The 24,989-nt window shown below is 39.4% G+C and overlaps 1 protein-coding gene across 3 annotated transcripts in view; it reads right to left on the reverse strand.

Moving 5' to 3' along the window:
* The window catches only part of sema4d (sema domain, immunoglobulin domain (Ig), transmembrane domain (TM) and short cytoplasmic domain, (semaphorin) 4D), a 184,641-nt gene that overhangs the window by 38,857 nt on the left and 120,795 nt on the right, over window positions 1-24,989 (reverse strand). For all 3 annotated transcript variants that reach the window (XM_067983231.1, XM_067983229.1, XM_067983230.1), the window contains exons 4-14: window positions 23,562-23,624; window positions 23,175-23,273; window positions 22,987-23,080; window positions 21,910-22,011; window positions 18,903-19,051; window positions 16,659-16,834; window positions 14,867-15,023; window positions 13,970-14,192; window positions 11,586-11,698; window positions 5,292-5,464; window positions 3,168-3,220 (exon numbers count right to left, since the gene is read on the reverse strand). In XM_067983231.1, coding sequence (XP_067839332.1) covers window positions 3,168-3,220; window positions 5,292-5,464; window positions 11,586-11,698; window positions 13,970-14,192; window positions 14,867-15,023; window positions 16,659-16,834; window positions 18,903-19,051; window positions 21,910-22,011; window positions 22,987-23,080; window positions 23,175-23,273; window positions 23,562-23,624 — 1,402 coding nt within the window. The remainder of the gene's footprint in view (window positions 1-3,167; window positions 3,221-5,291; window positions 5,465-11,585; window positions 11,699-13,969; window positions 14,193-14,866; window positions 15,024-16,658; window positions 16,835-18,902; window positions 19,052-21,909; window positions 22,012-22,986; window positions 23,081-23,174; window positions 23,274-23,561; window positions 23,625-24,989) is intronic.

Raw genomic sequence — 24,989 nt, forward strand, 5'->3', positions numbered from 1 at the left:
CAAACTTGGATATATTACACTCAGTCCCTTCATCCTAGTCATTAATATAGATTGTAAATAGCTGAGGCCCAAGCACTGATCCTTGCTGCACCCCACTTGTTACAGCCTGCCAACCTGAGAATGACCCGTTTATCCCTACTCTCTGTTTTCTGTCAGTTAACCAATCCTCAATCCATGCTGATATATTACCGCCAATCCCGTGAGCCCTCATCTTGCGTAACAACTTTTTACGGGGCACCTTACCGAATGTTCCTCACTCTCATTAGCTCCTTGGTTCCCCACTATTTCTGATATGCTTTTTGTATCTTCTACTGTGAAGACAGATACAAAATATTTGTTTAATATCTGACATTTCCTTATTTCCCATTATAATTTCTCCTGTCTCAGCCTCTAAGAGACCAATGTTTACTTTTGCTACTCTCTTCCTTTTCACATACTTGTAGAAGCTCTTACAATCTGTTTTTATATTTCTTGCTATTTTACTCTCATTCTATTTTCTCCATTTTCATCAATTTTTATCAATTTTTATCAATTTTTTCATCATCCTTTGCTGGTTTCTAAAACTCTCTGAATCCTCAGGCTTACCATTATTCTTCACAACATTCTTCTTTTAATCTAATACTATCTTTAACTTCTTTAGTTAGCCATGGATGAATCACTTTTCCAGTGGAGTTTTTAATTTCTCAATGGAATGTATATACGTTGAGAATGTTGAAATATTTCTTTAAATGTTTGCCATTGCTTATCTACTGTCATACCTTTTAATCTAATTTTCCAATCTACCTTAGCCAACTTGCCTCTCATACCTATGTAATTGACTTTATTTAAGTTTAAGTTTAAGACTCTAGTTTCGGACTTAAGTATGTCACTCTCAAACTCAATGTGAAATTCTATCAAATCATGATCACTCTTCCCCAGAGGAACTTTTACTATGAGATTACTAATTAACCCTGTCTCATTATACAATACAAGATCTAAAATAGCCTGTTCCCTGATTCGTTCCACAACGTATTGTTCTAGGAAACTGTCTTAAATGCATTTCTTGAACTCGTCCTCCAGACTACCTTTACCAATTTGATTTGTCTAGTCTGTATGAAGATTAAAGTCCCCCACGATTATTGCATTAACTTTGTTATAAGCTCCTCTTAGTTCTTGATTAATACTCTGTCCAATTATTATTTCTTATCTCCACCCATACTGATTCTACCTCCTGATCTTCTGAGCCAAGATCCTTTCTCACTATTGTCCTTATGTCATCTTTTATTACCAGGGCTACCCCCTCCCCCTGTCCTCCTTTTCCATTTTGTCTGTCTTTTTGAAACGTCAAGTACCCTGGAATATTTAGTTCCCAACCTTGGTTACCTTGCAACCACATCTCTGTAATGGCTATTAGATCAAACCCATTTATCTCTATTTGTGCCACTAATTCATTTATCTTGTTACGAATGCTTCGTGCATTCAGATAAAGAGCCTATAATTTTAACTTTTTAACCATTTTTCCCTGCTTTGACCTTATTCACTGATGCACTATCACCATTAAACTCTCCGTCCCCACCTGTCACACTCTGTTTATCTTTACCCAAATCGCTACACTGCTCGGGGGCCTTGCCTTATCTGGAGTCAACTGCAGTTGTCAACTATATTTACCTTTTTCCAAGGGTAATTATTCATCATCACACATAAAATGCCCAGTATTGCATATTAACCCAGTAAAACACCACATGAAGGTAAAAAGGATTGCAAACACAATACTTTTTTCAATCAGCTGTCAGGTTTCATTTACCAAGTAGTTCCTACTCTACAGCTATGCCACTCTCCTCAGTCAGGAGGTTTGGAATGACCCTGTCTTCAGGCTTCCCCACAAATCTAATCAATGTCACTTTTTATATAATTCAACAGAAGGTGCATTTGAACATAATGTGAAATGACTCATCACACACAAAAATAGTTTCCTCTCTTCTCTCCACCTCCCCTCGTGGTAACCCAGGCAAAATCGTCCTCTGGGCTTTTCAGCACGTGAAGGTCAGTCAAGACTGGTATTAAACACTCAGATTTCACAGTCAATTCAATGTTCATGGATTAAAGCAACTGGACCAATCTGTGTACATTTGCTATTGTATCACTGATTTATTGACCAAACTGTGACATGAATAGACAACTTTAAATATCTAATTGTGACAATTCTGATTTATAGGTTCCATACTTGTACACGTCATAAGAGATGCTCTCTGTTTAGACTATTCCAGCTGTAGTTTAAGCCTACTAAAGGCTACATATGTATGATATTTCTGTTCAAAAAATCCCACGTTTAAATTCTTCTTCAAAGCAGTTTTGCCATTTGATCTACTTTCTGTTTTACCAGCTGTGCTGCCATGATTTATTTTTTAAAGGAAAAGGTGATTTTAGGGGTAAATAAATTATGAGCACGTCTCTTTAAGTTCCTCTTTTGTCTGAGATAATTTTTCATTTTTTTTTTAATTTTCAGGGGGAGATTCCATCTTAACCCCCGCCCCCCACACCATCCCAGCCCAAATTCCAGGTGTTCCTATGCTATACACCAACTGTAACCAGATGGGCAATTTAATCCAGAGTCTTCACCAATTATCACTCTGAAACTGACCAGTAGGAGGAGAGAGCAGCCAGGGCATGAGTTTACTTCCAATTTTTCCTTCCTCCTATCAGGAAACTAATTAGCCCACATGCAGCTCAGGCCAAGATTTGGAACTCAGTGTGGGGATTCTGGATGGAAACATACATGCCACATACTGATGCCCCAAAGTGCTGTGTCACTGCAGCTTCCCCAGTTTTTGTTCATTATTTAAATATAATTTTCACTTACAGAGCTCCTCCATATTTGATTAGGTTTGTGGCAGTCAATGCAGATGTGGATTATCAGGGAGTTCAAGTTTCTTAATGCACAAGAACACTGATATAAGACGATTAATAACCATGATGTCAATACTATATCTTTATTAATATTAACTTTTTAAAACAGAATTGTAGTACCTAAGATCAATCCATCAGATACCAAATCTAGATTTCTAGAACACTGTGTTAAATTCATAGTGAAAAGCAAACTTGACCGAGGGATTACTTCCTGATTTGTAGAGCTGGTGACAATTAAAAGACATGCCGTTAATGATGAGCATCAGCATTTATCCACATACCATCTTCAGTTCTGCAGGGAGCTGCATTTCCACTCAGATTCTGCATCAAATTGCTGTGGAAAGAAAACAATTCAAATACACAGTTAACAATTAGAAACAACTATTGTATTTGGTTAAAAACATTTAGGGAAGAAAACAGTACAATATACCTATACAATTAAAAGTCTTGCATCTAGTGTGTCGCGTGCCAAAACTGTCCACCCCCAGGTTGCATGTGTACATTGAGCAAAAAAAGTAAGAAAGAAAGACTTGCATTTATATAGCATCTTTCACGACCTCGGGACGTCCCAAAGCGCTTTACAGCTAATGAAGTAACTACAATGAAGTGTAGCTACTGTTATAATGTAGGAAATGCGAAAGCCAATTTGTGCACAGCAAGCTCCCACAAACAGCAATGTGATAATGACCAAATAATCTGTTTTAGCGATGTTAGTTGAGGGATAAATGTTGGCCCGGTCCCCGTGAGAACTCCCCTGCTCTTCTTCAAATACTGCTATGGGATCTTTTACGTCCACATGAGAGCGTAGACGGGTTCTCGGTTTAACGTCTCCTTCGAAAGACAGCACCTCAGACAGTGCAGCACTCCCTCAGTACTGCACTGAAGTGTCAGTCTAGATTATGCACTCAAGTCTCTGATGTGGGACTTGAACTCATAACTGTCTGACTGAGAGGCAAAAGTGCTTCCAACTGAGCCACGGCTGACACATAATCATAAACATGAAAAAAATCATAATTGGCTAAAGTAACAAGTGCATGAAGTAGTTTTCACCACACAGGCCTGCCCTTCTACTTGGAGCTGGAAGCTAGATATGGAAATTTCACCCGGGACTGGGAATTTCTAGCTGTTCTTGACTAATTTAGGCACAAGAGAGTTGCATCGTGAGATTTGGGGTTTTCACCCTGCTCCTCTGGAACCATAGCACCTGGACTGCACAACAAAGACAACCAGGTAGAAAAGTACTGAGGAGCTCCAGCTCCTGTTAAGGGTTGGGGGGGCGGGGGGAAGAGAAGAGGGATAACACAGACAGACAGATATTGATGGTGATCACACTGCTCCTGTGGAATTTCAGTATCCAAAGTACACTGTGATAAACCAGGGAGAAAAATCTACAAATGGTGCAGAAGAGAGTAAAATTATCTTGTTTTTTTCAGCATATTATACAGGTTACGGCATTAAATAAATTTTTTGATAAAATGGTAATGGACATCTGTTTTTTTGCTGACATGGGCTAATATACGCACAAGGGCCAAAGGGGATGTCTACGAAACACTTTGACATTGACCTCAAACACTGCAGCCACTACCAATCAGCGAGCCAGGCCTGGACCATGGCTAATGGCCATTTGTTCAGGTGTTGGCCACTGGAAATTCAACAGTGGGTAAAACATCCCTCAGCAGTGATACACCAACGACAGCTTCAGCAAGAACTACAAATCCACTGTAGGAAGTAAGGGGGTGATATATCTTTCATAATCGTGTAAAAAAACTGTGAAAAAAGGATATTTTTGAGGAGAGAAGAAAAATTGAAGTAATTCCATCTTAAGCAAATACCAGAAATCCACTATGTATAAGAAAAACCATTGTATAATGTGCAATTTACTCTTAATTCAAAGTCGCTTAATTCAAGTGATTTTTTTTGCATTAAAGTCTCACTTTGCTGTGTTATTTAAATTGCTTAATTCGAATTATTGGATATTTGATTTTTTTTAAACACAAAAAAAAACTTTGGTCAGTCACACAATATATTGCTTCAATAAATTTGCTGCATGAAAGTGATGTCATAGTTAGGATGTACAGCAGGACTGCAGTAAACATTGTAAACCGCGTTCCAACACCTAGCCTACTCACGAGAAGCCCCACAGGATGACTGCATATAGTGACACCACTATTCCTGGCCAGAATGGAGATGATTGGGTAATTCCCCGTCAATCATGCCTGGAAACCGCACTGTTCTAAATGACTGGGATTGATTTTATGCACATAATTTGTATGTATGTGGGTCTTGCCATAAGACCCGCCCCACCTCCAACTCATTGGCTGACGTGGTATCAATAGACACTCTGCCACAGGATAGCTACTAACAGCTATATAAATTTAAAGTCATTTTGTGTTAAATGCACATACCTCTTATTGGTATCATCTTTCGTAATCCAGACGCAGTTTTTGTTTAGTGGGTTCCAGGCACAATAGGGATCTCTTGCCAAAATGCAATCCGTGCAGGTTTTGTATTTTTCACAAAAAGCAACAGGGGCTTGAACAACTCCAGAATGAGACCCTGCATAGAGATACTTTTTGTCCTACAAGTGGAAAGGTCAAAGATCAATTGATATGAATAAACATATTAATTTAAACCACTGTGTCGTTGAGCTGTAGAAAGATTCTGAATACCATCAAATACAATTCAGTTACATTAAACGATGCTAACAGAGAATCAAAGTCGCATGGAACGTTAAAATTACTCAAAATCAAAAACACTCGTCCCACCAAAGTTGCCAGTTCTGAAGATATCTCTGTGCTGGGGAGATAGTGGGAGGATAGAAGATTGGGAAGTCTTCAAAAGACAGCAAAAAGTAACAAAAGGATTGATTAAGAAAGGGAAGATAGATTATGAAAATAAATTAGCAAAAAATATAAAAACAGATAGCAAGAGTTTCTACAGTTATATAAAAAGAAAAAGGGTGGCTAAGGCAAACGTAGGTCCCTTAGAGGATGAGACCAGGAAATTAATGGTGGGAAACATGGAGATGGCAAAAATGCTGAACAAATATTTTGTTTCAGTCTTTACAGTAGAGGACACCAAGAATATCCCAACACTGGACAAACAGGGGACTCTAGGGGGGGAGGAGCTAAATACGATTAAAATCACTAAGGAATTGGTACTCAGTAAATTAATGGGACTCAAGGCGGATAAATCCCCTGGACCTGATGGCTTACATCCCAGGGTCTTGAGGGAAGTGGCAGTAGGGATTGTGGATGCTTTGGTAATAATTTTCCAAAATTCTCTGGACTCGGCAAAGGTCCCGGCAGATTGGAAAACTGCTAATGTAACACCGTTATTTAAAAAGGGGAGTAGGCAGAAGGCTGGAAATTATAGACCAGTTAGCCTAACATCTGTGGTGGGTAAAATTTTGGAGTCTATTATTAAGGAGACAGTAGCAGAACATTTGGATAAACATAATTTAATAGGACAAAGTCAGCATGGCTTTACGAAGGGGAAGTCATGTCTGACAAATTTGCTTGATTTCATTGAGGATATAACGTACAGAGTGGATAAAGGGGAACCAGTGGATGTAGTGTATTTAGACTTCCAGAAGGCATTCGACAAGGTGCCACATAAAAGATTATTGCTCAAGATAAAGAATCACTGGATTGGGGGTAATATTCTGGCATGGGTGGAGGATTGGTTATCTAACAGGAAGCAGAGAGTTGGGATAAATGGTTCATTCTCGGACTGGCAACCAGTAGCCAGTGGTGTTCCGCAGGGGTCGGTGCTGGGTCCCCAACTCTTTACAATCTATATTAACGATTTGGAGGAGGGGACCGAGTGTAACATATCAAAGTTTGCAGATGATACAAAGATGGGAGGGAAAGTAGAGAGTGAGGAGGACATAAAAAACCTACAAGGGGATATAGACAGGCTGGGTGAGTGGGCGGAGATTTGGCAGATGCAATACAATGTTGGAAAATGTGAGGTTATGCACTTTGGCAGGAAAAATCAGAGAGCAAGTTATTATCTAAATGGCGAGAAACTGGAAAGTACTGCAGTACAAAGGAATCTGGGGGTCCTAGTGCAAGAAAATCAAAAGGTTAGTATGCAGGTGCAGCAGGTGATCAAGAAGGCCAACGGAATGTTGGCTTTTATTGCTAGGGGGATAGAATATAAAAACAGGGAGGTATTGCTGCAGTTATATAAGGTATTGGTGAGACCGCACCTGGAATACTGCATACAGTTTTGGTGTCCATACTTAAGAAAAGACATACTTGCTCTCGAGGCAGTACAAAGAAGGTTCACTCGGTTAATCCCGGGGATGAGGGGGCGGACATATGAGGAGAGGTTGAGTAGATTGGCACTCTACTCATTGGAGTTCAGAAGAATGAGAGGCGATCTTATTGAAACATATAAGATTGTGAAGGGGCTTGATCGGGTAGATGCGGTGAGGATGTTCCCAAGGATGGGTGAAACTAGAACTAGGGGGCATAATCTTAGAATAAGGGGCTGCTCTTTCAAAACTGAGATGAGGAGAAACTTCTTCACTCAGAGGGTAGTAGGTCTGTGGAATTTGCTGCCCCAGGAAGCTGTGGAAGCTACATCATTAAATAAATTTAAAACAGAAATAGACAGTTTCCTAGAAGTAAAGGGAATTAGGGGTTACGGGGAGCGGGCAGGAAATTGGACATGATTTTAGATTTGAGGTTAGGACCAGATCAACCATGATCTTATTGAATGGTGGAGCAGGCTCGAGGAGCCGATTGGCCTACTCCTGCTCCTATTTCTTATGTTCTTATGTTCTTATACTTTTCTATCTACCATTAGTTTGGGATCTTTTGAGACTTAACAATTTTGATCATAATTACAATTGCTTTTGAAATGGATTGGTAGTGTGATTGAGGATGACATTCTCTCTGACTTGGATTGGCTGTGCTTCTGTTTAGATTTGCACTCCAGAACCGATTCATGGTTCAACACAGTTGCATCGAGTGGAGCCATTGTCATCGAGTGAAAAAAATCCATGAAAGAACAGGCAAAATGTGATGGCCAGAGGACATTCAATATGGGGGGAAATGTGCTCCAATGCATCAAAGCTAACATTTCTTTGAATGAGTCAAGATGAGGACAATGGAAAAGCTTCACAAGTTGTAATGAACAATTCTATAACCAAAATAAATGTTAAGAATTTTTCCTACTGGAACAGCAATAGCTATAACGTTGCTGTCAGTGATACAGAAAAAAGAACTGAGGACCAGTTTTTTGTGCAATATGTGATTCAGAGATCTCAACATGGGTACAGTAGCCAAGTGATTGTGGTACTGAACTAGCAACCTAGAGGTCCCGAGTTCAAATCCCACCATGACAAGTTGTGAAACTGAGTTCAAAAACTCTTGTAAGGAGTCGCACAACACCAGGTTATAGTCCAACAGCTTTATTTGAAATCACAAGCTATTGGAGATTTGCTCCTTCATCAGGTGAAGTGAAGAGTTGCATAAAGGCACAGCATATATAGTCAGAGAACAATGCCTGGTGATTACAGATAATCTTTCTAACTGCCCTTTATCACACCTCAGCAGAGAGATAATCATAGCAATCAAAGGAATGTTCAAACAGGTTAGTCAGGGAAACATTACATCCAAGAATACTGAAGTGGGGTCACCAGGGGTCAAATGTAGCAGATGCTGGGGTTTGTATTAAAAACAGTTAACTTTTTTTTGCTGGAAATCGCAGCAGGTCCGGCAGCATCTGTGTATGGAGAACAAGCCAACTACGACTTGAGTCTGGATGACTCTACGTCAGGTGGGGTTACGTGTAGCGTGACACGAACCCAAGATCCCGGTTGAGGCCGTCCTCATGGGTACGGAACTTGGCTATCAATTTCTGCTCGACGATTTTGCCATGCCGTGTGTCTCGAAGGCCCCCTTGGAGAATGCTTACCCGAAGGCGGCCTTCGAGACACACAACAATGCAAAATCGTCGAGCAGAAATTGATAGCCAAGTTCCGCACCCATGAGGACGGCCTCAACCGGGATCTTGGGTTCATATCACGCTAAATGTTACCCCACCTGACGTAGAGTCAACCAGACTCAAGTCGTAGTTGGCTTGTTCGCCATACACAGATGCTGCCAGACCTGCTGCGATTTCCAGCAAAAAAAGTTATCTGTTTTTAATACAAACCCCAGCATCTGCTACATTTGACCCCAGGTGACCCCACCTCAGTATTCTTGGATGTAATGTTTCCCTGACTAACCTGTTTGAACACTCCTTTGATTGCTGTGATTATCTCTCTGCTGAGGTGTGATAAAGGGCAGTTAGAAAGATTATCTGTAATCACCAGGCATTGTTCTCTGACTATATATGCTGTGCCTTTACGCAACTCTTCACTTCACCTGACGAAGGAGCAAAGCTCCGAAAGCTTGTGATTTCAAACAATTGTCCACCCCAGTCCATCTGGTCATTTGTAGCATCAAGAAATAAAATGAGCAGCCAAACTGTTACAAAAACCCAACTGGTTCATTAATGTCCTTCAGAGAAGAGAACCTGCCATCCCTACCTGTTCTGGTCTACATGTGACTTCAGTCTCTCAGTATGCAGGTTACTCTTAATGCCCCAGGGCAACTAGGAATGTACAATAAATGCTACCTTGCCAATGTCACCCACATCCCAAAAATAAATATGAAAAAAAAGAGCCAGGAGAGAAGTTAAAACTGAAAAAGGAGCTCTACTCCAGTGACATTTTCCTGGCTGGTCCTAAGGTTAGTCAGAATTATTGGCAATTCCTAGCTCGCAACAGCCTTGCAGTCTCCTCAGGACCATCATATGTCCCATGTGCTCTTCTTCCAGCACTGAAAGTAAGTAGACTTCAGTTTCTCCAGCACAACCAATAGCCTTCTCACACTATTGTGAAGCTTCAATCTCAAGTTTTTCCTGATAGCGGTCATAACATGGCAGAATCTTATCGTCTATCTTTTATAATAGAAAGATGGGACATCCCAATAGCTGTGTGAGTAAATGCATTGCATAGTACTGGACTGATCAATACAGACCTGTAAAGTCCCAGGTTTGACCATGAGACTGTACTGAATTAGTTGGTCTCATCTGAGGCAGTGATGAGAACACAACAGATGTCCTCAATATACTGGAGCTGTGGAGAATAGATTTGGGTTTGGCTGTGATACTTCCACGAACAAATAGTCTGTCAATACTCACAGTCTAGATACATGCATGAAGAAAGGCTATTTCGGCAAAGTATTGAACGGGTATCAGCAAAGTGCTCATAAAATCACACCCCAATATGAGTCACCACCTTTTGAAAGGCAGAGAATTGGGAGAAAAAAAGTGCAAGAAGAAAAAGGAGCATAGCCTTAAAATTAGAGCTAGGCCTTTCAGGGGTGATGTCAGGAAGCACTTCTTCACACAAAGGATAGCGGAAGTCTGGAATTCTCTCCCCCAAAAAGCTGTTGATGCCAAGTCAATTGAAAATTTCAAAACTGAGATGGGTAGATTTTTGCTCGACAAGGGTATTAAGGGATATGGAATCAAAGTGGGTAAATGGAGTTAAGATACAGATCAGCCATGATCTAACTGAATGGTGGAACAAGCTCGAGGGGCTGAATGGCCTACTCCTGTTCCTAAAGACTCTCCCCTTTGCTGCATATCAAATCTGTATAAAGTTGCATGGTTGTGCAGCTTTAATTCTGCATTATTTTGTTAAATAACCTAACAAAAATAACAAAAAAAATCACCGTTCCAAAATTCTACTGCTAGTATCTATTTCAACTTAAAAATGTTAATATATTACAACAACAACTTGCATTTATATAGTGCCTTTAACATAGTAAAACGTCCCAAGGCGTGTCACAGGAGCGTTATCAGACAAAATTTGACACCAAGCCACAGAAGATGATATTCGGATAGGTGAAAAGGTTTTAAGGAGCGTTTTAAAGAAGGAGTGAGATGTAGCAAGGTGGAGAGGTTTAGGGCCTAGACAAATGAAGGCACGGCCGCCAACTGTGGGGTGAAGGAAACCAGGAATGCACAAGAGGCCAGAATTGGAGGAGCACAGAGTTTTTGGAGGGTTGTAGAGCTGGAGGAGGTTATAGGGAGTTATATGACAAATATATGTTGCACAAAAGTTTAATCAAAAAAATCATCCCTGCCTTTAAATCTGACAGTCAATGAAACTTTAAGTTCTTTACTTTTGCTGAGTTTCATATGAAATGACTGACCAGCAGTCTAAAAGAACTTTGCAGACAGCTCTTGTAACCTAGGCACAGTGGTCTTATTCACAAAAGTAACATGTAAATAATTTTTTTTCTGAGCACCACCACCCAAATTACAGACAAGTTTCTTTCCCATTTATTTCAGGCACAGCTGAATTTATTAGCGACTTTCCAGTTGAATGCAACCGATGATTTTGCTCCTCCATTAGCTACTAGAAAAACTGAAACACTTACTTAATGCAATGGAACTATTCATACTACGTCCATCACTTGCAATATTAAATACTTGCAGGAGATATCCAATTCATCTCAGTAGCCCTAGTGCTACGTTACAAGATAGTATCGGTAGAAAGTATAGGAATAATGCTCTTAAAGGGAGAGAACCAAGATGTTAACATGGCAACTCAGGTTCCTGTGCTAGATTATCTTCATTATTACAATCATTTTGAGATAAGCATACCATAAATTAAGGTAGTTTACATTTACCTTTTTGGATAAGAGTAATGTCTGCACAGGCTCAGAGCCAGGGAAAACCTGTAGTTCTTCAATTATATGCATCTCATTATCATAGTTGATTGCTTTGTGCAATAATCCTTTATCTGAAAAAACAAAATGCACATTTTAGAATATATCCACTTTCACTATCTGTAAACTAAACCTTGTATTTTAAATGTTTGGGCATCAGAACTTGTATATTGTCTCTACTTTTGCACCTCTGGCTTTGTATCAGTTTAACATCTGCAGTTTGTTTAGCCCATGTCTGTTTAGGACTGGGGGCCAATATTAACATTTGAGCTAATGGTAGTTTCAAGAAATTCTACTCTCCTTGGGTTGGCATTTTGTCCAGATTATGGTTGGGCAAACACCAGAAGGTGGAGGGCCTTTTCCAGCAAGCACAACATTCACCCAACCCCAAGCCAAAGAGATCCCAGTGCCAATTGCTGAATGGGCATATCCTAGATGATATCATCTTCTCCTTAAAGGGACCCTCCCCAGCTCCTTCCACAAACCCCAAGTACCCTGGCTCTAATCCAATCAACTAGTGACCACACCCAAAAGTACAAAACAGTATAAAGCCCTTAATATATACTTTTGCTTCATGTATTCTGATTCTATGTACCATGATTTAAGAAAGCATGTTTTAAAAAAAAATCAAAGTTTGCACACTTTGATGATGGAAAATCTCCTATTACAATCCTCCTCACAATTCAGGAGTAGCTTTAAATTGTAATAATACATCACAATATTCAGCTAAAATCTTATAAGATTTAAAATGTTGCTGTTGCTCTCCCTTTTTCATCTATTCTTGTTTCCATTTTTTACTAATTCAGTGGTAATTTTACATTACATTGAAGAAATATTTTAGATTTTAACTTTAATTTTACATTTTTCCTTTCTTTATATTTTAAACTGTATTATTGCTTGTACTACAAAGGCTGCTTGTTTCAGCAATTAAGTGCACGAACACTCAGGTCTGACCTGATCCTCCTGTGCTGCTTGTCTACAAAACATAGTGTGAAGTGTAACTGGAGAGCAATAAGTATCTGCTTTCTCTGGGGGTCACATCATTGGAGCAACTAAGCCAAACCTAGGCTGTTTGGCATTGAGTTATCTTATTGGCGAACCTGGGAGCTGCACAGTGCCAGTACCCTGTCAGTAGCACGGCGAGGATAAAAAAAAACAATATAACCCCTCATTGCTTACAATCCCTAGTTACCTCACCCAAGTTTGGTAACAGTGTCACAAGACAGAATGGGAAAATTGGAGGGAAGTATCTCATTGTCATTTCCAAATAGCAAATTCCTGATTGTGTCCATTTTATGAGGTAGGGCCTTCTGAACAGACAGGCAGAAAACATTAGAGTATTCTCCACAGAAGCCTTTCATAGACTTGATTTGAAAGTGGGTAGCCTGTTCCCCCATCCAGCTGGGAAATGATACGTGGCACAGATGGACTTAGGAGGAGAGGACAAATACATTCCAAAATATAACGAGATGGGAGAGGGAGAGAAAATGAATATAGGATTTGTAGGCAGATAAATGAGAGGGTCTATGGTGAAGGTCTATCACAAATAGCTAGATACATGCAGTTTCTTTGTGTGATTTTTAAAAATTGTTATAATCTTAATTAAATGCGTGTGTAAAAGGCTCTTCTGCAGAGCCTTGTATCCCTCTTGTCTCTTGCAGCCGGTGCAGAGACAGCCACCAGATTCACTTTCACTACATCCACTCGACAGAACAGGGATCTCCGAGTTCCTGGGTCCATATGTGAAATGTTAACTTGTCTTTCTCACCACAGATGCTAACTGACCTGCTGACTGTTTCCAGCGTTTTCTTTTGCTAGGGATCTCTCTGACAGTTTCAAAGCTCAGCCCCATTGGAGATTTTCTGTTTGTTTTCAAATTTTTGCCAAGTGTTAGTGTTAGTGAAGCTTTTCTTTTACTGATAGAGGAAGCCCAAGGGCAAATACTTATTTATGCAATCTCCTTATTCTTGTAAGTGCTCAGCTATTTCCTTAACCTTTTATTTTATTAAGCCACCATTAACAGCCGTGTCTTTGCTGCTTAGGCCCCAAGCTCTGGAATTTCCTCCCTAAATCTCCCTGCTTCTCTCTCCTCCTTTAAGACGCTCCTTAAAACCTACCTCTTAGACCAGTCCTAATATCCCTTTATGTGGCTCGGTGTCAAATGCTATCTGATAATACTTCTATGAAGCGCCTTGGGAAGTTTTACTACATTAAAGGCGCTATATAAATGTAAACTGTTTTTGTTTATTAAGTCGCTGTCCTCAATCCAACATGCAATGGCTATACATGCCCACCATCAAATTAATACTTAAATTTCCAACGTGCATAACATCGCAAAAACTCACCTGTACCAACAAACATGACATCATAGAGGTTGTTATCAAGTGCTCTAACTCTGTCCACAACAATCTGTATATAGTTCACATTTTTCTTAACCAATCTAGGTCCATTTCCAATGGAGTTCACTGGGTCAGCCATCAGAGGGTGATCCTTAACAAACTGAAGAGTTTTGTCAGGTAACATGAGCGAGCTGTTCACATTCATAGCTCTCGCCTCATTGTTTATACACTGATAAAGGAAAAAAGGAATCAGATGATGAAAACCATGTTTGAACATCAACCACTTACACCCATAACTAAATAGACCAAATGAGAACAAGTTACTTTTCAATCAGTGCAGAACTGATGTTACATTGAATCATAATAGCCTATCATTGCTCTGGGCTTCCAGGTAATGAAATGGTAAAAAATATATTTGTTTTAAAATTACAACATTTTATTTCTTGATTATTGTATTCTAAAATTTTTAGTACAGCCTACATTTTAAATATACACCTGTATCAGTGACTGAATGACATCAGAGTACCCAATAAATTATCTGCACGTAGTCTTGAATTATTTACACTGCTGACTCCTGCAGCTCAGGAATAATGGAGCTCCACAAGCACGTACACCTTTTAGTTGGTCCTTTGCCAAGTGCAAATATGAGTGGACATCCGGAGAAATTTTTTCTGAAGTTCCACATCTGCACAAGCTGCGTCGTACAAATCGCTGTTAAACTCTATTAAAAACGTTTAAACTGACGAGTTGCAAAGTCATAATTACACAGCTGTGTCACATTACTTTGTTTCATCATTGCCAGAGTAGCAAAAGTGGCACTCTCCAGCTGTCATAAAGCTGGCAGAACTTGTATTTCATTTAAAATAACCAAAAGACTAGAACAGAACAGTTATGAATACTCACTGAGCCAGGACGAGGCGTTGGAACTTGCCCACTGTATCTAACCCATTTTACATGAGACTGATCAAAGGTAGCACTTTGCATGTACTTCCCTTTAGAGAAAACATCCTCCACGTTGGACATGTTAAACGCGCAGACTGCGGATACTTCCAAATTACTCCTGACAAGGTCATAAAAACACATTTCATTATAAGATTATACCTATACACTCTATTTTAGATATAGTTTTGAGATCTAGTCATCATACTTCAGGTGCACTCATGCAAATTTATAGGTCACACTTTTTTTTTAGAAAACCAGGAATCTCCTGCTCATTTCTTCCGATCTGTAACTGGTACAAGGATCTATTTAAGGGTAATTTTTCTTTAACTGGCCTTGGAAAGGTTTGACAATTGGACTTTGTGGCCAAATGGCCTCCTTCTCCACTATAAGATTCTATGAAGGGTCACTGTGGGTTACATGGAATCAAGCTCCTTATAAAATGGCATATCCTCCGACTTGTGGGCAACAACACAGGAGACCCATTAGTTGTACAAAGTACTTGTAGTAAGATAGTGACACCGAAATACTATTGAAATTACATGAGAAAGACATTTCAGTCACTCATTAATACACATACATTAATAATGATTGGGGGGGGGGGGGGGGGGGGGAGTTATTTCTTATTCTTAGATACACCAATTTGAAAAAATACCCACCATATATTTTGGGGGTGGGCAGCATTTAAAAACAGCTGAATTCGTTACCATTAACCTGATAATGTGCGTATAACTACCCTATGTGCAAAGTAATCTATAATTAACCTTAAGATAACTCCGTAACACTATTGGCATGTGAGCACCAGACTACTGTTTTTACATTTCCCATTGGGAATACAGAGATAACACAGTTTAACAGGGAGTGAATCAAACTGTACCAGTTCTCTCTATCCCACCCAGTCGAAGCACTTGTTTCGGCACGTACTGGCTGGAGGAAAACTGGAAAAAGCTCTCAAGTAAACCAATCTGAGTGCCTGGCAGCCCTTGGACCCAGTTGCCACATTCTTTATGGGAATCAAACATCTAATCCTTTAGCTACTGAGCCTCTTTTTTCAATTATTTTTCTTTAATTTTAGCTTTGAATCTTCATCTATCTAATCCTGATCAATGTCATAGTCCATTTATAATGATAGCTGAGAAGGGAGTTATAATAAAGGGGATCTGAGTATTTACATTCACCTAATGCGACACTGCCCTGGGCTAAGCATGACTCTACTCTGCTTATTTACCAAAATTTTATTCATTTTCCACTGTTGATGTACATGAACAAGAAAGAGTCTAACTGTACACAGGATTCACTAGTATAGTCAGTATGTGAACTTAAGAAAAAATGTGACATTTTTCAACTACACTAAGGTAAGGAAAATGGCAAATTATATCTTTAGTGCAAACGTGTTGAGTGCTGAAAACAAAACTTTCCACACAAACTCAGAGTGAGCGAGAATGTGAAGAAACTGATGAAGGACTAACGATGAGGGTGAGACACATTGGTGTAACCTGCAAATTGATGAATTGCTTTACTTTTCAAGCTCAGCAGCTCTGGCTGAAATATGCAGAGAGTCCCCTGTCTCTTCATTAAACTCTATCCAAAGCACAACTGTTGAGAGGCCAGGCAGGCCTATTAACTGATATAGGATGAAATTACTGATGTTCAGAGAAGAAACTTCACCACAACACCAAAGATAGTATTTCTCTAAAAGAAAAGGGTATTTTACTTTGAATTTTGAAAACCATGGCGACATTGTAAAGTTACTTACCACTGTGATGTAAATACACCATAAAAGACTGCTTCCTTCCAATTTGGAGTTTTCAAAATAAAAACATCCTGAATGACATTGAAGACAAAATTGGATTCAGGCAGAGCGCAAACCAGCTTAGCTTTAAGAAATGATGTCCACCTCTTCTGCAAAATTCTTGATCCTCCTTGATCACCCTAAAAATAAGCCAAATAAATATCAGTATTTAAAGTTTACTGCACATTTGCAACTGACTTAATAATACATGCAGATGTCTAATACCTGTAAAAGATGCTCCCTTGATCAATTTAGCCACATGGATTAAATTAATCTCAGTGACAAGTAAAAATGTTCTAAATTCACCCTCCCCAACACTATGCACACAAGGTCCAGGCTGTTCTTTTTTATTTTCTCACCAGTTTTCTCCCTTCTCCAAAGCATTGATATGTTGCTGGGGTACAGTTTCATGTGTACCACTCACCCTTCAGTACCTCACCCCAGTGGCCATTATTCACGTGTGAGCCTTCACATTAAGTGTCAGCAGGCTATTTTACCACATTGGGCATCACAGCTTCCAGCAAGACTCATCAAATAGTGATCAGGAACTAATTTTTTCCCTCCTTAACCCAGGGCCCGAAGGTCATATGGCTATATTAGTCAAGATCAGCTAATTCAGCACAGAATGGAGAGTGAAACTAAGACTGGTCTGTGTAGCTTAGCCACCAGTTGGATGAAGTTGCTGAGATATTGGAGGAGCCATATTTGCTTTTAAACAGCAATAACTGCAGCAGCTAAAGCCAGTCCACAGACTTATATTTTTCGTTTAAAGCAAATTTTAATTTTGAATAGTCTCAAGAATGTGATTTTTAACATTGAAGTCTTGCCACTGAAAACTTTCACACAAATGCATTGATAAATATGTCAGCAGCATATTCAGATGTTCACTCTTCATAGGATCCTACCCAAGAACCCGGCAAGAAGCAACAATCCCATATCCTTTAAAAAGGCAAAGATTCAACAATCCGCAATTCCTATAAACTAATTTCATGAAGGAACTGTTGCTTAAAAAATACCAACCAAAATATTATAACTGAAGTTCAATGCCCTGATACACAATTTGCTCCAAACTGAATGTGAAAGTCAATATAGGAATGTTCATTCCCTTGTGAAAACTGTCCATGAAGCAAAGTGAGCATCTGAGCTCAATGATAATCTCACGAGGCACATAATGCATTTGATAGAGTGAATGGGCAATACCTGAGGCAATGGGATTTAGATCAGTGTTTACGATTGTTAATAGATGATGTCACCAAACTCTGGCCTCAGCTGTTGTACAGGGAAGAGACATCCACTGTCCTCATTACTATCACTCCAGCCATTAAACCACTGGCCATGGCTACCCAGCCCTCCCTAAGAATTACAGAAATCGAAGTAGGGCTAAAAGAACTAACTCTTGCAATAACTCCATAACCAAATACAACATGAACGATTCCAAAACAAACATTATGTTGCTGAACAGGCATCTCCCTCCCTTTACCCGGGACACTTGCTCATTCAGGTCCGCAACCAAATACTTCCAAGTACTTCTGCATTAACACAATCCCAAACCTTCCTAGCCTATTTAATGCAAATTACACTGGCATATTAAGAGACTGCAAGGGCAATCTGGACTCATTTTCCTGTTGCCTTTCTTTGGAGTTATGACTATCCTCCGAAGAGTATGTCTCTTTTAGATGATATCAATACCTATCCCACAATCCATATTTCAGGAGGCATTCAAACGCATCACCCACAGTAGCCAAGGGCAGCAGATTAGGCTCAAGCAACTGAGATTACCCAGAAAGAGAAGCATCCCAGTACCCAGAAAGGAAAAAAGGAGGACAATGGGCGAGATGTACTATCAAGGAATATGACAGCAGAAGGAACAGATTCATTCACAAATGTAATGGTGATAATTTTTTTAATATAGAATATAGTACGTTCTGGACTGTATGGTATATGTATTTAAACATGAATGAAAATGGACTGCTATGCATTTTAACTCGTTACATGCAAACCAAAAATTAGGGGAAAAAACAGCACTCAGTCTGCCAGTGTCATTCTCTTCTAAACAAGCTACTTTACATTGCATCAATGATCCTTGGCAACAAGAATTGATTACTTGCATGCATGGCTTTCCTGATGACAGAAGAGGTCTAACCATTAGCATTTATTAAAAAAAACTGACGGGGAGGAATTAATTAGCTACTATTGACCAGATCTTACCTTGCATACTCGAGCTATTCTTGGCACCAGAAGTTTGCTATTGAATTCATATTCGACAGACACTTCAGTAAAGAAAAAATAGACCTTATCACCACCATCAAAATTATTTTCACTTTCTCTTATCACATCTGAGTAGACAAAACTTGGCTCTGTGGAAAAGAATCACAAACAGAAATTTGGTAACTGGAAAACCATGGACACTTTGAATATTCTACAACTAACAATCCCTGACAGGAACACATGTCTTCAATACACTTCACCTAACAAAAATGGACCCGTCTCCAGGAAACATTGTTGATACATTCAATTGGTCAGCTGAGTATCTGGCATGCACTGAAATACATCACCATTTTTAAGAATCTCTGAACCAAGTTATTGAGAAATCAACACAAAGAATTCCTTTTTTTCCCCGTTGGAGTGCTCACTTTCTACGAATAGGGACACACTCCACTCACTCAAGATGAGAGAGTCTGGATGTACAATCACAAAACCAAGGCTTAAGGACACCAACGTGTCCCCAGGGGTACTTCTGAAATTTAACCAGTTAAAACCATGCAGCTTACCAGTACAAAGCTCTGATAAATTACTAGTTGCTTGTCCAGCTAGGACCACACTACCAGTTAGGGCAGAGGCTTATAGAGTAACCTGGAGCTGAGTGGGAAGAATCCCAGTCCCCGTTGAAAGATCTACCACCAGGTTCTACTATTGAGTTAAAGTAGCTGATCGATTATCAGTGTCCTGGTTTAGGTATCAGATTACCAAGTCTGCCACAAAGGGTTGACTTTGTTCCGAATTTCCATCACCAGGCATGTAATGTTCGAGCTACCTCAACCCCAATGAGACTGCACTTACTTCCTCCCCAGGAGGACAATCACTAATTGTTTGGTAGACAACTGACAAGCGTAGGTTTAAACTCTCACTAAGTGAACAGTGGGTAACAAAGGCTCCTAATGAGCAGCATGCTGAGCAACAGTACTGACTATGAAATGCTCACACATTCAAGATGTGACAACTTGGCTCAGTTGATAGCACCTTTGCCTCCAAGTCAGTAGACTATGGGTTAGGTCCGTACGCTCCCAAGACTCGATTGAATAAGCTACGCCAATAAGCTACTGCTGTACTGAGGGGCTGCTGAATTGTCCGAGATGCTATTCTACGAATGAGAAGAGATATTAAATAAACCAAGGTCCCAGTTACCTGTTCATTAAAGACCACATTCAAAAAGCAGGCAGTTCTGGCCAACATTCCTCTTTCAGCTAATACTGCACAAAGGAAAAAGCAGATGAACTGTTCAATCACCTGACTGCTAGTTCAGAAATGCTGCTGGTGTGGAATGGCCGTCACATTTCCCTACATTCACTGCACTTCAAAAGTAGCTCACTCCAAGAAGTGGTTTGAAATGTTTTGACACTCCATATGAATCAAGTATTACTTGAGTTATGCAATATCACCTTCACAAAAGTAGTCAGTAAGGTAGTCAAAGTTTATACAGATTCACTGCTACCTTAACTGACTAAACTATGTCAATAATGCACTCTCAGATTACATAGAACTTACAGCACAGAAACAGGCCATGCGGCCCGAATGGTCTGTGGTGTTTATGCTCCACACAAGCCTCCGCCCACCCTACTTCATCTAACTCTATCTGCATATCCTTATATTCCTTTATCCCTCATGTACTTATCCAGCTTCCCCTTAAAGGCATCTACGCTATTCACCTCAACTTCTCCACACATTCTAACCACTCTCTGGGTAAAGAAGTTTCTCCTGAATTCTTTATTGGATTTATTAGTGACTATCTTATATTTATGGCCCCTCATTTTGGACTCCCCCACAAGTGGAAACATCTTCTCTATCCCTATCAAACCCCTTCATAATTTTAAAGACCTCTAATAGGTCACCCCTCAGCCTTCTCTTTTCTAGAGAAAAGAACCGCAACCTATTCAGTCTTTCCTGATAGATATAACCTCTCAGTTTTGGTATCTTGTTCACATCTTCTCCAGTGCCTTGTAAATCTTGTTTGCATCTTCTCCAGTGCCTTGATATTTTTTTTGTAATATGGAGACCAGAACTGTACACAGTACTCTAAGTGCAGTCTAACCAAAGTTCTGTACAAGTTTAACATACCTTGCCTGATTTTCAATTCTATTCCTCTAGAAATTAACCCCAGTGCTTTAACTCTTGGAAAGAAAGCACCAAAATATGTTCATATCAATCATGTCTTCAGTGTCATTTAAAAGTAGTTTATAACCTGTTCTTCCATCGCTATATGTATGTTTTGCTCAGATAATAGGACTGCATCATTAAATTAACAATGTTTTTTAAGGCCTCTGATAGCCCTATTTATTGTACATTCAGTTTAGCAGCCATGGAATGGATATTGCAAATTATATCAATTTTACATCACCTCTATTATAAAATAAGACTGTTAAGAGGGATCATTTAATTCTATCTATGGCCATACTAAAATTGGATCCCGATATGAAAATATCTTTGTTTTACAGTTACTATACTTTCAGGTACTAGAATTTTTTGTTTCATTATTCTTCTAAGTTGGCATTTATTTGGATTTTAACAGCACTGATTTGTTTTAACAAAAGAAAAAGAATGAAACAAACTGCATTCATATGGTGCCTTTCACAACCTCAGGATGTCTCCAAGTGCTTCAAAGCCAATGAAGTACTTTTGAAGTGTAGTCACTGTTGCAATGTAGGAAACGCCACAGCCAATTTGCACGCAGCAAAGTCCCACAGACAACAACGAATTAAATAACCAGATCAACTATTTTTTTGTGTTGGTTGTGGGATAAATGTTGGCCAGGACAGTGTAGCACTCCCTCAGAACTGCATTGAACTGCCAGCCTAGAATTTGTGCTCAAGTCTCTGGAGTGGGATTTAAATCCACAACCTTCTGACTCAGAGGCAAGAATACTACCACTGAGCCAAGACCGACACCTGAAAAGATGATCCAAAACACAGATTGGGATCTAGAATTGTAATACACTTACCATTTAACCAGGGTATTGCATACTCTGTCCTTAAATGGCTCCGTAGAATGACTGTCTCACTTCCCAGGAAATTGAATACTGTCCCTGAGTAAAGCTCACCATCTGAAATAGTATGATAAAATGGCCCTCTTACTATAAAACGGCTAAACATTTCAATTGTACATGCTCAGTCAACATATATAGATGCAAATATGTTTAACATCTTTTATCATCAATTAACTTGAAGAGCTCTGTGTTTCACTTCAAACTATAGGGCACCCATTCACACCTGCAATTCCCTTCATTGTGCTCTCATTCTCAACTGAGCTATAATGGGGAATGTGGAGATGCCAAGTAGTGAAGAACCACCTCCCCACATGGATGGGGAGGAGAATATGAACAAAAACTGGAGGTTGTCAACTTGAATTTTCTTTAAGTTTTTCTTTTCTCTTCAATTGACATATTTCTGTTCATGAGGGTGAAATAGGTCAGTGCTTTTGATCCCATTTTTGCATGTTTGGCAATCATCAAGGACTCCCTAATTAAAAGTAAAACTCCCTTCACCCTGCCTCAGCAATTCGTCTTACTCTGCACCTCAGAAGAGCATCTCCAACTGCAGCACTGTGAATCCATGTCTCACACCGGCCAGCCTTCCCTTATAGTCTCTTGGTGTACAACTGACAATTTGGTTGAATTGTGGGTAGCTTTGAGCTGGAGCTCAGCAGGAAAGTGGTTGAGATTACCAAATGCACTTCACTTGGAAGCTTTACAGTCAGCAGGGAGGGAAGGCTTGAGTTTTTTTTAACCTCCCCTCAGGAATTAGCATTACTATCGCAGCATAAGATTGCATAGGATGTGCCTGGATGGTAGTGATGGTCTTTCCTCACCTTTCTTCTCATATGTTGAAATGACTTTGATGTCATCAGTCTGACTAGATTCAAACCACGTTCCATGGGGAAAAGCTCATTGTGCTAACTTACTGAGGCACCCAGTCCTCATTGAAATAAATTATTTTAAAAGGAAATGCAAAAGATTTAATGTAGACTATAATACTTCATTATTGAGTGACAAGCAAGGAATCTACAACTGTTTACTTACCAACCATTACTGAAGTGTATCTTTGAGCAGGGTCAAATGGACACTTCCCTTTACCGTCTTCATTTTTGCCTTGCAGAGTAAAATCCTTAATTAACTGAGTGGAAAATAAATGGGCAAATAAGTTGTTTAGTTTAATTCAGTAAAGCAGATTGAAAAATATTTTACCAATGTTAAAAATCCATACTTACAAGGTAATCACAAGTTGGTTGAAATGCAAAAGTCCCACACACGTAGAGATTTTCATCATCAAATTCATGCAAGATGCGTATGTAGTTCAGGCATTCAGTCTATAGCAAAATAATAAACGCATTGAAATAAATGCAACCTATAAACCCATTCATATAACAAGGTCAGATTTGTATGATTTACAGTCGACACGTTTATAGTTACTAGTCCTGAAGTTCAACAGGGGTTCTCCTGGTCTCCAGAACTTTACCGGGAGACCAGGCAGAACCCCAGGAAAACCGCATGAACAGCTAACACGGGCCATTTATGTCCTTTCTCTGCGGGTTCTGCCAGAATCACTTCATTGTAACAATAAATGAGGTTTAGAATCTGGTAAAATCAACATTTACCTCTTGGGATTTTCCTTTAGCTGCACATTGCCGTTGTTTTTTTTCTGAGACTTTCCAGTACACCTGAAAGATGATCAGACAGATGTTGAAAATAAATGCTTTGCCGTGAATACAACATGAACAGCAGCAGTGATGTGCATATGATTCCAGACAATTATAGTGGGAAGTACAAGTGGTAACAGGACAACGTGTAAATATATAGATGCTGGGACAAGGGCACAGTTACATATTCATCTTAAGCACAATTCATGTTAAAGAAGAATTTAGAGCTACGGACATGTGGTCTCCCTCATTAGAATGGGACTGAGAGTATACTGAAATATATACTAATTAACATCTAAAGAAATGTCTGTGGCATACACTTACCAATACTTGGCACAGTTATGCTGTGCACAAAGCATGTACACTTCATAAAAAGTGTTGTGGCAAAAATGTGTATTCTTCTTCCCCACCCACCCCCCCCAGTGAATTAATTCCTGGTCAATTTGTGGACAGGTCAAGTGCTGTACTACCTTCTGGCCATTTGTAAACGAAGAGGTAATGAAATGTGCATCCTTACTTACAATGACTTTGGCATTCAGAATATTATAAATTGACTGTCAGCAGAAGGAAGACCAGATAGTTGAAAATACATATGGCACTAACGGATACAGATGCTGACTATAAAGCTGGGAGTCAACATAACAAATATGGGAATGTAAAACAATTTGCAGAGAAAACTAGACTAAAACTGGGATAATGAGCTAAAAGTAGCATATTAGGCACCTCCACTTGTGTTGTAAGGCAGTAGTATATTGAACTCCCCAGAAGGTCATTAGCTACTAGAACTATCAGATTAAAGGTAGAAAAGTCACCAGGCCCACATGGTATGCACGGCAGAACTGAAGGAGGCTGGACAGGAGAAAGCAGAGTGCAAACCATAATTTTCCCAAAATCTTTGGAAACAGTAACTGCCAGACAACTGGAGAATGGCGAATATTATACCCTTGTTCAAAAAGGGGGGAGAAAAAGATATAAACAAGGAAATTAAAGGCTAATTAGTCTTACCTCCATTGTGGGCAAACTTCTAAATCCATAATGTGAGATTAAATTAGTGAATGATTCGAAATGGATGGGCCAATCGGGGACAGCAAGCATGGATTTGTAAAAGGTCATGATTGACTAATTTAATTAGGTTTTTTGAGTAAATTACAGAGTGTATAGATAAAGGATACATACAGATTTTTAGAAGAAGTTTGCTACAGTGCCACATAAGATATTTGCTATGTAAGTCAAGGCATATAGAATTAAAGGAAACGTAGCCACGTGGATAGAAGGCAAAGAATGGGGTTAGATGTGTGATTTTAGGTCTGGCAAGATGTGGATGATCATGTGCCTAGGGTTCTGTGCTGGAATTTCTTTTGTTTTCCATTCATATTAGTGATTTGG

This window comes from Heptranchias perlo, chromosome 4 (genome assembly GCF_035084215.1).
Source record: "Heptranchias perlo isolate sHepPer1 chromosome 4, sHepPer1.hap1, whole genome shotgun sequence".
In the NCBI taxonomy this organism is placed as follows: Eukaryota; Metazoa; Chordata; class Chondrichthyes; order Hexanchiformes; family Hexanchidae; genus Heptranchias; species Heptranchias perlo.